A 13077-nucleotide genomic window follows, 5' to 3' on the forward strand; every position below is an offset into this window, starting at 1 on the left:
GGTGAGAGTTTTGGCCCTTGTGTCATATGATGTGGGTAATGATGAGGAATAACTATTTTAAGTTTTAAGCAAGTCCATTAAGTAATAACAGGTAAAGTGAAAGTGCATCAAAACTTTAACCAAGGTTTAGCTATATTTTATGACTTGATGGAAACGGAAAATGTTGACAGACGGACAGTGCCATTCCATATGCCCTGTTGTTTTTTTTTTTCGATATGAGCGTAAAAAAACAAATCAGAGATATTCAACTTGTGCATTTTTAGTCAGATCATCACAGTGAACAAGCATGTGGAGTTTCAATCCACTAGTAATTACTTAGATACCTGCATGCATTGTGAAAAAGCAGAACAGAGTTATGGAACTTGTGCAACGCATGTCAGATCAACAAATGAATGAGCGTATGGAGTTTCGATCCATTCCTACAAGTGGTGACTCAGATAATAGGGAATTGATCCTACTGATATTCTATATCTCTATGGTAACATGCGATATACTATATAATGAGATATATACTATCGAATTAAAAAATGCGTACTTGTGCCTAATAAGCGTCCACATAACTTGTCCGAACCGCAACGTCTTGCACATCAGTACCTTATTTGTTGTTTTCGTGTCATCGGGGCGAAAACACGACAAGTAATGTATTTGTTGTGTTTTTGTGTTGCCGGGGGGAAAACACGAAAACATGAGAAGTAAAGGGCGCCAACATGACATATTTATACCCGCCAACACGAAAACTTGACAGATAAATTTGTCATGTCAGTGCCCTCTAAACGTCGAGTTATCTCATAAAATGTGTCGTGTTTTCACCCCGGCGACGCGACAACTCGACAAATTAGGTTTTTGTCGAGTTTTCGTGTTGTCGTGTTTTCGCCTCGCTAACATATGCTGACACAATATGGCAGAAATCAGCCACCATATATATGGTTTATATACACGTAGTGTGCACTTCTAAATAAAAGCACCTTGTGAACACAGTCCATATAAATAAATATACCTCTGTGGAGGGTGCGCCTATCCAAGAGGTTGAAAGTACCTGAAATACAATACAATATGGGCAGTGTTGTTTTTATTCCAAAATCTACCTTTAAATTGATAGGGAATCGATCCTACGCATAGCGGCGAAAATCGGGATCGATCCCTCGATGGTAACATGCGATATACCGAATGAAATATTTATTATCAAATTAAATAATGTGTCCTTACATGCTGCCATTAGACAGTTCTTTTCAAATGTTACGGGATGAGTTGAAGTCGGATCGATTACCGGTTGAGGCAGTGCCTTATTTCATATTAGTTTTCAAACAAAAACAATAAAATTAGGTGTATATCTTTGTGAAAAATCAAGTAGAGTTACAGAACCTATGCACTGCATGTCAAATCATCATAGTGGACATGTGTGTGAAGTTTCAATCCATTCCTGCTTGTTTCAGTTGAGAAACCAACATACATAAAAAATCTTAACCATTCAGGACCCAAATGCGAACCCGGACGCTGACACAAGCAAAAGAGCTGGTGCAGTAAAAGCTCTACCATCTCTCCGAATAGTCGAATTAAAATGATATTTTTGTCATTTAATTGTCCATCATTACTTAAAAAAGCAAGGTATATGTTCCATTTTAAAAGGTTAACAAAATTACAAAGTTAAGACCTATGGATGATGTTTTTATTTATATAAGTTCTTAAATAGTCAGAACAAAATATACAAAGAAGGGCATGAAAATTCTCAACTTGAGAATTCAACAAAATGACAATAATGACATAGAAAACATGAAAAGAATTTGAGAATTCTGAAGTATACCTTCTCATGTCCATGTATTTTATATATCAACAACCTATCTATAAGCATATAAAATGTACTTGATATACAAGTTTATTATCACAGACAAGTCAAGCATTATACATTTTAACTGATGGAAAAACTCATGATAATTATATTCCAATCAATACATGTTTATTGTTTTATAGTTTGTTTATTCAGTATTTTTTCAAGTTACAAAGTTTCTTATTTCTCTGCTTTTCACCAAAAGTATAATCTGAGCTGCAAAGGTATCACAACTGTTAGCAATCATTGTTCATTTTCTATTATATTCAATTTAGCAGTCTGGTTCCTGAACTTTCATCTGACCAATTCTTGGTTTGTTTGGGTTGTTTTCCAGCAACCAGTCCGCTAACCATACCTGTGAAAATAAACCAATAAATAATATACAAGTAACAGAAATTGATCTGTTGTACACATACAGGTAAAAGGGTTATAATTTTCATTATTTTCAACCAAGAGTTATCTACCTTGGTCATTTTCGTAGGTATCCAGTACACACAATGGTTACTGAGATATGTCCCTGCACAAAAAACTTTAGCCAAGGTGTGATGCCAATACCTGGGTGAGTAGAATAGCTCTCACTATTCTTTGAAACAGATGCAGCCTTACAGAATGAAATGAACATCAGCTTCAAACTCTGTATCTTGAATTCAAAAGGAAAGGGTTTTACTTCAAAATAACTGAAATTTGACTTAAAATGATATTTGTGCATGTGTATTTGGGATTGGACTTGAAACTGTCTTCGAGATAGTCTTCGAGATAGATTGAACTTTTATACAAGCAAGTTGGTAATATCGAGTGTCAACTGTAAATATCAGTGTTTCAGTGTAAAACTACAATACAGCATCCCTCTTTAGTAACATTCAAATCTGATACTGAAACTATCTAAACTGGCAGAATGGCAGATATCTAGATTTTATAAATTATGTACAAGATATAAGGTCACCAGAATCATTGCTTTTAAGGAATATAAAAAATTATATACTTAACAAAGTTTGAAGTTATTGATTATCAGGGTGATGCTTAATATCTTTGTTAAGTTTTATTTTTAACTTAATTTCAGCTTACCACAGGATCAAGTGGTTTTTGTTTACACAATTCTGTGAGTCCTTTTAACAATGTTGGATTCACTTTTCTTGATAAATAGTCTTTGGATGCCTGACCGACTGGTACTGGCTCTATAATGCCTGCAAAATATGCGTATATGTACAATATATCATATAAATATTTACATATGAAGAAGTTAACATAGAAACAAATTTTCTACCAAACAACAACTTCTGTGTTAAATGAAATGTAAATGAAGAACTTAGAACAAAACTTTTGGAACTGAATTTTGCAGGGTTAATGTGGCGAATTTTCTAATGCATTTCTAATTTATAAGATCGCCACATCTTGTGCAGAAAATAAAGGTGAGAAAGACTTACTGTCTGGGAAGAAAAATCTAATTTCCCTTTCTGAAGCTGTAAAACTTTCACTTCCATGAAGGGCATTTCTTTGATCATCTGTTCCATAAATAGCCCTCAAGCTATAAAAAAAAGAAAAAATGTGATCAAAGTCACCAAAAGACCTGAATTATTTATAAAACTGCCTATACAAAGAGCATCATTAAAGGAATTTTTTTTGCTAAAATCATAACTTTGAGATAGATTTCAAATATTACTGTTGTTTGTCTAAAGAAAAATAGCATCCTCTAATGATAATCTTCAAGTACTGCATTCTCTAAAGTATTCAAAATATAACACTATAACAAGAGCTGTCCGTAAGACAGCACGCTCGACTTTTCTCAGTGCTTGACTCTGAATTAAAGCTTTGCCAGTAAAAAAAAATCTAAGTTAAAAAGGGACATAACTCTGTCAAAATTCAAATCAGAGTTATGGGAATTGTGTCTCCTGGTGTAGACTTTGATAGTAAATAACTATTTTGAGTTTCAAGTCAAAAGCTTTAACAGTAACAGAGATATTTGACTTTTAACAAAAAATTCTAAGTTAAAAAGGGGCATAATTCTGTCAAAATTCAAATCAGAGTTATGGATATTGTTTCTCCTGGTGTAGACTTTGATGGTAAATAAATATTTTAAGTTTCAAGTCAAAAGCTTTGGTAGTAACAGAGATATTTGACTTTATCAAAAACTTCAAAAGCTTTGGTAGTAACAGAGATATTTGACTTTATCAAAAACTTTAACCAAAAATTCTAAGTTAAAAAGGGGCATAATTCTGTCAAAATTCACACCAGAGTTATGGGAATTGTGCCTCTTGGTGCAGACTTTGATTGTATATAACTATTTCGAGTTTCAAGTCAAAAGCTTTAATAGTAACAGAGATATTTGACTTTATCAAAATTAAAAAAAATAATTCTAAGTTAAAAAGGGGCATAATTCTGTCAAAATTCAAACAGAGTTATGGGGATTGTTTCTCCTGGCGTAGACTTTGATAGTAAATAACTATTTTAAGTTTCAAGTCAATAACTTTGATAGTAACAGAGATATTTGACTTTATCAAAAACTTTAACCAACGGTGACGCCGACGCCGGGGTGAGTGCAATAGCTCTACTTTTTCTTTGAAAAGCTGAGCTAAAAACTAGAAATGTGTCCATGGGACACAGATGCCCCCACTATATGACAAAGGACACAAATTTTTTCCTAGGTCAGGGGCCATAACTCATACAATACTGAATGAATCCGGACGCGAAACCCCAGGTGCACAACTGCACATGCTGACCAACATTCCTGTTAACTTTGGTGACTCTAGGTCAAATAGTTTTGGAGCTACGCGCGACACAACATTAAAATGACCAATTTTTAACTAAGTCAGGGGCTATAACTCCTACATGACTGAATGAATCCAGACGCGAAACCCCAGGTGCACAACTGCACATGCTGACCAACATTTCTGTAAACTTTGGTGACTCTAGGTCAAATACTTTTGGAGCTATGTGCGACACAACATTAAAATGACCAATTTTTTACTAAGTCAGGGGCCATAATTCATACACGACTGAATGAATCTGACGCAAAACCCCCGGTGCACAACTACACATGCTGACCAACATTCCTGTAAAGTTTTGTGACTCTACGTCAAATACTTTTGGAGCTAGGCACGACACAACTCTAAAATAACCAATTTTTACAAAGTCAGGGCCTATAACTCATACACGACTGAATGAATCCGGACGCAAAACCCCAGGTGCACAACTACACATGCTGACCAACATTCCTGTAAAGTTTTGTGACTCTACGTCAAATACTTTTGGAGCTAGGCGCAACACAACATTCTCGGAAGGACAGACGGATGGAGGACGGACTGAAGGACGGACGGACAAGGGCAAATCTATAGGCACCCCCACAAAGTGGGGGGCATAAAAAGCTTATATACCTTGTTTAGATAAAAAAAAAATCCATAACAGAATTCCCACATTTTGTGTCAACAGACCATCAGTATACATCAATATCCAGATTTAACCCACTCGGTTCATTTTTGCATGTTCAAGACTTCAGCAATTTTTTTTGTTAAGTATAATCTGCCATGAATTCATTCTCTTAAAGTTATTGTAAATGAAATGCAAGACTGTTTACTCGAATTGTTGCTATAATTTGTACCTGTCTGGATGTGTCTGTCTTGCTTTAATTGTGTTGGTTGGACCAATCAGTTCCCTCCAGTATGATATTGCTTGGTCTCTGGCAATCACTAGAGCAATAACTGGTCCACTCGACATGTATGCTACAAGACTCGCAAAGAAAAGCTTTCCATAGTGTTCTGCATAAAAGTCACTTGCCTGCTCCGGAGTCAAGTGCACTCTTCTTTTCTGTAATTTAAAAATAATAAACATTATAAAATGCAAAAATTACAAAATCATATTACATGTTATACTAATTTTTTAATATTTCATAATTGTAACATTAATGTAAAGGAATTAAGATGACATGAAGTAAGTTCTGTTTTGACCTAACAAGAGAGAAAACAAAAGCTTTTGGAAGCTGTTTGATTATTCAAAAATGCTTTACCACTAGATAACTGAAAATGACAGGTAATACTTCTTCAATGCAACAGTATATTTTACAGTTCTTTTTTACATTTGTTTGTGTGTATGCTTTTAAGGCATGTTTGAGGTATACTAAGAAACAATCATGATGAACCAAAAGCAACTTAACAAAAAAGGGTAGAAGTATTTTGGGTTGCGGCTGAAGTTTGAAAATAAAACAGACTGTAGCCAGTAGTTCAGAAGATATATATCCTTTCCACAGCCTTAACGTACTAAAACGTATTAGCATCTGATGGCCCTTTCACGCTTCCGTAGAAACAACATTTATTACACGAAACTTATTTTGAAAATATTTCTGAAATGTCTAGGTCTGCAGCTCTCAAATACGGTTATATCTTACATCTGAGGCATATACTGACACTCTCAGACAACATCAAAAATGACATTTTGAGTGATTTGATGAAGTTCCAAAATCATCAATGTACCCTTGATCTGTTACGGACCCCTGTGGGATTTCTGTTTATCCAGAGCTCAAATATTTTTTCATAGATTAAAAGCTCACATGCTGTACTAAAGCCCAGGTAATTTCAATTCGTAATAAAGTGCTGAACATTGGCTCCCTAATAGCAAAAAAAAAAAAAAAAAAAAGGAAGTCCACGCGCATACATTTAGACGGGGTGACCCCTGCGCGTGACCCCTGACTATCTACGAATCAAAATGCGGCTTTCGTTTTCAAGTTTAACATTTCTACTTTCATTTTATTTACTTCCGGAAATAGCTGAAGGTCGAGTGACGTCATTTTCTGTGTTGTCAAGAACATACATATGCCTGGCGAAATTGCATAAATATGTGCTGGCCGTCCTAAGGATATAGTGAAATCTAACTCCAGTCACCAAATCTTAATTTGACACTACATTTTCTGTGCTTAAATAGATTTGTTCACCTAACTAATGTTGAAACACAACATCTCTGCACTAACTATTCTGAGAAACTAATGATGTCACAAAAACGGTTGTAGCAAATGCTTATTTTAGAATTTCAAGACGTTCACTAACAAATCAGAAAAATATTAAAGTAAATCCTAGGAGAGAAAATACCAAGGTCCCCACTGGGACTCGAACCCCGGACCTTGTGATCCATAGGTGGACACTCTAACCACATCGCTAAAGGGTTAACCCAACAGCAAGGGTGTTGGAAGTGGCCTATAAATCTACTATCACTACAGTATTGATTTCTGTAACTGGGTGTGCTAATAGCATTTATCTTTAATTTGAAATAAATATTTCTCAAGATTTAAATTAATTATGCAGTTATGCTCCTCAAATAATAATGCTTTTCAGAGCTCACCTGCTCTCTAGAATGACTTTCTATGCCCATCGCATGAGTCTGTCACTTCTGACACCATTAAAGTAAACCCTTAGCGAGAAAATACCAAGGTCCCTACTGGGAATTGAACCCCATATCTCTATCCATAGACAGTCACTCTATAACCACATCACTAAAGGGTTAACCAAACAACAAGGCTGTTGGAAGTGGCCTATAAACCTACTATCACTACATCTCTGATGCTGGAAGTGGAATCACTGCAAGTGAAACTGAGATCTCAAACTTTCAAAGCTTGTCATAATGACATTACTATGGGAAAATATGGCATCAGTACTATTTTCAGGAACCTGACTTGATGGAGATTCAAATAAGCTTCCAATTTTCACAATCGAGCTGAAAATATAATATGAACTTAGGTGCTACCTAGAAGGCAGAGCTCCCTTGAAAAATCACCAGTGCCCCTTGAAAATTAAAGGAGTCATACATGCCATAATTTTTCAGAACCTTTCCGGGATTCTGAGTTAAAATTTCCGGGATTTTTACCCTTTGACCGGGACATACACAGTGACATTAGTATTCGTCTGTTTCATGCATAAATATCATAAAATTACATGCAGTTTCCGGAGATAAACATTGTTCCCTCGCTTAGGAATAATTTGCTGCAAATGTCGTCTAGCTTTCTAAGGGAGGTAAATAGGGTAATTCACGTCTATAGTTCGGCACGTGAATTGGTTGCGTTCCCGAGGTGAACTGAATTAGGATTGCTACATAAGAAGAATTAACCTGGTCATCGTGATTTAGAATCCAGCTTATTTGGTATCATTTTTATGCTTAAACGTTTATCTAATCATTAATAAAATGGAATCCTCAAAGGAATAAAATAAATCTTGTACATAAAATCGATATAAAATATTTCGGGTTGGGTCAATTTTCATGGATCGGTCGGCAAAGGCATTCAATAGTCAAAAGTTTAATTTAGAATATGTGTGACAATCGATCTACATTTTGAAAGCTTACAACCTTTTAAAATAATTATCGTTTAATTGACCGTTATTAGCCATTTCTTCCAATCAAGGCTACATGTTGCTTCACCGCCTACGTGCTAAAAACAACGAGATTTTCGGCTATTGTTCCTAATATTAAATGATCATAAAACTGTTATTGATTGCATAATTTTGTCAATTCATAATCAGGGTCATCAAAATAGCCGACTGTAAATTAATCTGGGTCATCAAAAGATCGCAGGGCGCGTTCAATATGAGTGTTGATCGGAGCTGGCTTAATCAACATGTGTCCCGCTCGAGGGCATGAAACTGATTATCGGATAATTAGGAATAAACAATGTGACACCGGGAACTGTTTATTGTGTTTTATTAATGTAAAATTCAACAATTTATAGACCAAAAAACTAGTTTTTTGGGAGGTTGTTTTTGTTTTCTGTATTTTTAATTTTCCGGGACATTTCAACACTGTCCGGGACACCGGGACGAGTATGTGATTTCCGGGACAATCCCGGACAATCCGGGATGTATGACATGTATGAAGGAGTGCTGCTGGAATTATCTGGATCCGTTTTAGGAAGTTTATGTCCATTAAGATCTATTAAAATTTTAAGAATTGATGATAGTTAATGATTTCTGAATGAATGTCTTAGAATGCATTAAAATTAAATCTTGACATGCGAAAACTCTACAAATATGCTATATACAAACTAAAGAAAGTTACAGTTCTTTTTAGAAGGAAGAATGTGTCCAACTTTAACTCAAATATACTGCTATAATAGACGTCTGGTATGGGAAAATGAAAATCATCTACATGTAAAAAACTTGTTTAAAATCCAAAAGACTAGCCATCTTTAAAAGTCAGTGATGAGAATTTTACCCAGAGAAAATCACTGTTTGCCGAAATTCTCGAAACTTCTGTTTTATTTACTGAACTGCTAAGTTAACAGTCTATGACATTTTATGGTTAATCTTTTAGCATTACTGGTATAGAATATGAATGGTAGTAGGAACCTTTTTTAAAGTTTTATCTACAGACAGTACATTGGAACCTGACACCACTAACAAAACACTTGTTAAATTTCACATGAATGACTTTATTTTTTACAATGCTTTGAAAACTCATAATAAATGAATAAATACAAAAAAAAAAATGAAATAAAAAAAAAACAAATTAAAAAAAATGCATTTGGTGAGAATTGAACTCCCGACCTCTGGTTTACAATGCAAACTCGCTAACCACTGCACCAATGTGGAAGTATGACATAATCAACTCAAATATAAGTATATATAATAAATTTCAGTTATGGAAGCGTGACGAAAATCGTTTCGCATTGAAAATATTGTATTTTATCTTTTTTTTCTTCGTAGAAAATGTTTTTAGCACTAAATTCTTATTATCAGACGCTCATTTACATTTTTATTCAACGTTCAAAGCAGTAAGCGAACGCTTTTGTCAACCGTAAACAGCAAGCGTCTACTGACGTCTTACTGATTAATTACTATGAGCATTGTGTGCTGGAAGAAACCCGAACAATACCGATTCCAAAAAAGTACCACGAATTTTCAACTTGATAGTAATTCTTTACACAGTTTTATTCATTTTGTTTTTCACACGTTTAACCGTAATGCGACGCTATCGGCGCCGCTTTGCGGCGCCGGTAGCTCTGCTATTAATTAGTAAATTACCCCACCCACTTAAAAGAAATGAAATGGGCACCTGCAATATTGCAAATCCTGATCTTAGTATTATATCTTCGATTTCCTCAGATTTATGTACGGCATCAGGCTTAATTATGGCAAGTGTTCTCTCCACATATATGTGTGGAGGATCCATTGTAATTTCATCAGCGTTTCCACCCGTCATTTTGCGATCAAAAGTAAACTCCAAAATGTAAACAACTACTGCTTCCTTTGTTGCTAGGTTACTTCCTATTTTATGCGAATTTCTCGGATCGGTGATGAAATCGCGAAACGGTCAAAATATCATCGTAAAATGTAAAAGAGCTCTGAATAAAATCAGTACCTTTAATGCCTAGTTTAGATAAAATACCACAGAATAGTCTGCACAATTCTTAATATTAACCCCCCAAAAAAAACCGAACTTTTAAAACAAAAATAGAATGGAAAAAATAAAATAAGTACTACCAAAATCTACAATAATTAGTTAGTATTAACCCGTTGCTCCAAATGAATATCTGTTGCAGCAAGACCAAAAGTAAAAGTAAATGTGATACAGTGAAAATAAGCTTTGTGGAGCTTTGAAGCAATCCTATTTTAAGAACAGTGAAAAACCAATTATACCTTACCCCAGCTATTTGTTTGTACCCATTTACAGCTGGACGACTGAGGCAACCACTATTACGTGCCTTGCCCAAGGACATACCGAAATGGGAGTAGCCAGGAATCGAACCCGGGCCTTCACCTCCATATGAAAGCATCTTAGCCCTTTCGACCTATACATCCACATTAACCATGCGTGTAAGCAAAACTGTTTTGAAGTTACAGGAAGCTGTAATAGAAGAAACAAAAAGGCGTCAGTAAAAATGGTAGCTGCAAGGCTGATTACAACTGTTTGAAACTACTTGTACTGTATACAAATGCTGAATGTCCTTCTGTGTATAGAAAAGAGAGTCACATACTCTTTATCATAAACTTACCAAATCCATACCAAAAATTTAACTGAAAGAAGTTATTAAAGATTTTATAGTGTAAACAAACATGTACAATATTTTATCATCAGTATTTTCCACTCACGAATGCACTTAATGCAGGTGATAATTGTCTATATAATTGTAAATGAGAGGCCTCCACAATTTTTTTTTTAAGTTGTGTAAACAGTTTAAGTTGTAGGTTGGTGTAAATCCATAAGATACCCGTGTAGCGGTTCTCGTATCGGGTGGTTTAACTGGTTGTTTAAGGTAATGGACCTGTAAAAAAAATCGGCATGTTAAGAATTCTCCGTTTGATCTTCTTTTTGCATTTTGTTTCGTAGTTACGGAAAGCAGTGAGCGCACTGAGCTATAGTTACGTCCAGAAAATGCCGAAATGCTTACAAATACATGACCAAACGGAAATTACAGGGTGTTATGACGGATCCACTACCATAAAATGTTAAAATTACATTAGATTTAAGTGACCCTTTGTGTTAAACTATTTGCAGCAAGGAACACCTCAACAGGCAGAGAAATGTTTCTAAATGAGTAAAATACAAAGTGTGGAGAACCACAGGTCGCCCAACACGACATAAACGAAAATGTTGCAGGCTCGGTTTGAGGCATAGAAAATGTCGCGAAAAAAACGGTAGTCGCATAATGGCGGATACAAATAGTCCTCAGATTTTTTCACACTGTAGAGCTATTTTCCTTATTTTCTATGCAACTTATTTTTTTTTTTGCTAAAATCACGTGACAGATCTATGCTTGACATGTAGGTAGCATTTTCATAATGAAATAACAACATGACAGAATTTTTCATGGAAACTTAATCATACACCACCACTACATTTTGGGGTCTCAATTTTTAGCTGATTTTGCAGTTGGTGTGTTTGACTGAAAATAGTTTTCTTGCATTAAACGTGACCCCCGCTTTTCTTTTGATTTTTATTCAGTACTGACAATATTCTTCAAGAAAATGTAAGTTACAGACATTTAAAATGGGTCCTGATGTGTGCTGCGGCCATTGGAAGTATATAAGTTTTATATAGAATAAAGAAAAACAGCTATTTAATGTGTTGTAACCTTGAAGCATAATCAAAATGATAAATTGAAACGATGAATGTAACAACAGCCTAACTATGTTATTACATATATGTGATACCAATTTATTTATATGGTAATTTCTTTTTGTTATATATACATTTTACATTTTACATTTTATATCAAATTTTGTGTAAAGTTATCATCATTGAGTACAATAAATAACTTTAGCTGAAAAAGCCAAAACTTGTAAACTTATCCGTTTACAGTTGGACACTATGCTTCCCTCTTTGATTGGAGTGTCTGACGTGATGGGGTGGGTGCGCCGGGGGAGGGGACTCTGTGATAAGCAGTTTTTAAATCCCACCTGGACAGAACTGTTTTGATTTCTGTCTTTTGGCCTGTTTCGTCGGGCCCTTAAGGGCGTTCTCTCGATGCTCTGCCTTCTGCAAAAGCATCGAGTACTTTTTGGTTCTTGAGGTTTGCTTTTTATATGATTATACAGGAGTTTTTTTGTGTTTTACATGCCATCTCTTTTGTTTCAATTGCGTTAGTAATTCACCTGGCGGGCATTACTTTTATTTACACTGTCCCGTGACTTTAGAACATGGTGGAGGTAAGAGTGAGGTTGGGTGCGCACCTTAAACCGGTTTAAGCTCCCTAGTGGTGTTTTTGCTACTGAATGTTGCAAGGCGGTGCCCTACTGTGTTCCTTTATTTGTTTGTTTTGTCCTCGTGTGTTTGCTTTATACACTAACGAGATATGAAAACACAACAAACATATGCCTGAATATATTTTTTTACTATAAAAAGCACCACCTTGAAATGTTCAGCACATAGAGTATCGAGATGTGTATGTGTTGAACATTTCAAGGTGATGCTTTTTGTAATAAAATATATTCAGGCATATGTGTGTTGCGTTTTCATATCTCGTCAGTGTGTGTGTGTGTGTGTGTGTGTGTGTGTGTGTGTGTGTGTGCGCGCGCGCGCGTGTGCGTGTTAGAAGTGTGCACTTCTGCCTGCTGTGTTTCGTTTTAGGAAGGCTGCGTTTTTGAAACGTGCCATTCACTGTTTTATATGTATCCTTGTTTCTTTTTTAATATCTTAGGTAACGTTTCTTAAGGTCGTAAATTTTCTTGAGAGAAATTCATGCATTTTTTTTTTATTTTGGAGCACTACTAAACTTTCCAGCAAGACCTCAGCACAACTTATAAAATAATGTCAGTGTACGCCATTAGAAAAGTGTGCAT

At 35.3% G+C, this 13077-nt stretch overlaps 1 protein-coding gene across 1 annotated transcript; it reads right to left on the minus strand.

The window, feature by feature from the left end:
• Positions 1 to 1652: 1652 nt before the first annotated feature.
• LOC123564342 (nucleoside diphosphate kinase homolog 5-like) lies at positions 1653 to 10061 on the minus strand. The gene is made up of 5 exons (XM_045357849.2): positions 9851 to 10061; positions 5421 to 5626; positions 3250 to 3350; positions 2891 to 3009; positions 1653 to 2180 (listed from the first exon to the last, which is right to left on the minus strand). The coding sequence occupies exons 1-5, from the start codon at positions 9995 to 9997 to the stop codon at positions 2097 to 2099; spliced, it is 657 nt and encodes a 218-aa protein (XP_045213784.1). The 5' UTR covers positions 9998 to 10061; the 3' UTR covers positions 1653 to 2096.
• Between the last annotated feature and the right edge of the window lie 3016 nt (positions 10062 to 13077).

Source organism: Mercenaria mercenaria, chromosome 2 (assembly GCF_021730395.1).
Source record: "Mercenaria mercenaria strain notata chromosome 2, MADL_Memer_1, whole genome shotgun sequence".
Classification (NCBI taxonomy): Eukaryota; Metazoa; Mollusca; class Bivalvia; order Venerida; family Veneridae; genus Mercenaria; species Mercenaria mercenaria.

Bases quoted from the DNA above. Each gene is read 5' to 3' on its own strand.
- LOC123564342 (XM_045357849.2), bottom strand. From the start codon at position 9,997: ATGACGGGTGGAAACGCTGATGAAATTACAATGGATCCTCCACACATA. The intron at 3,351-5,420 runs GTACAAATTATA...TTTTTTTTATAG, and splicing joins AGACAGACACATCCAGACAG to CTTGAGGGCTATTTATGGAA. The intron at 2,181-2,890 runs GTAAGCTGAAAT...TTATTTTCACAG, and splicing joins AAAAACCACTTGATCCTGTG to GTATGGTTAGCGGACTGGTT.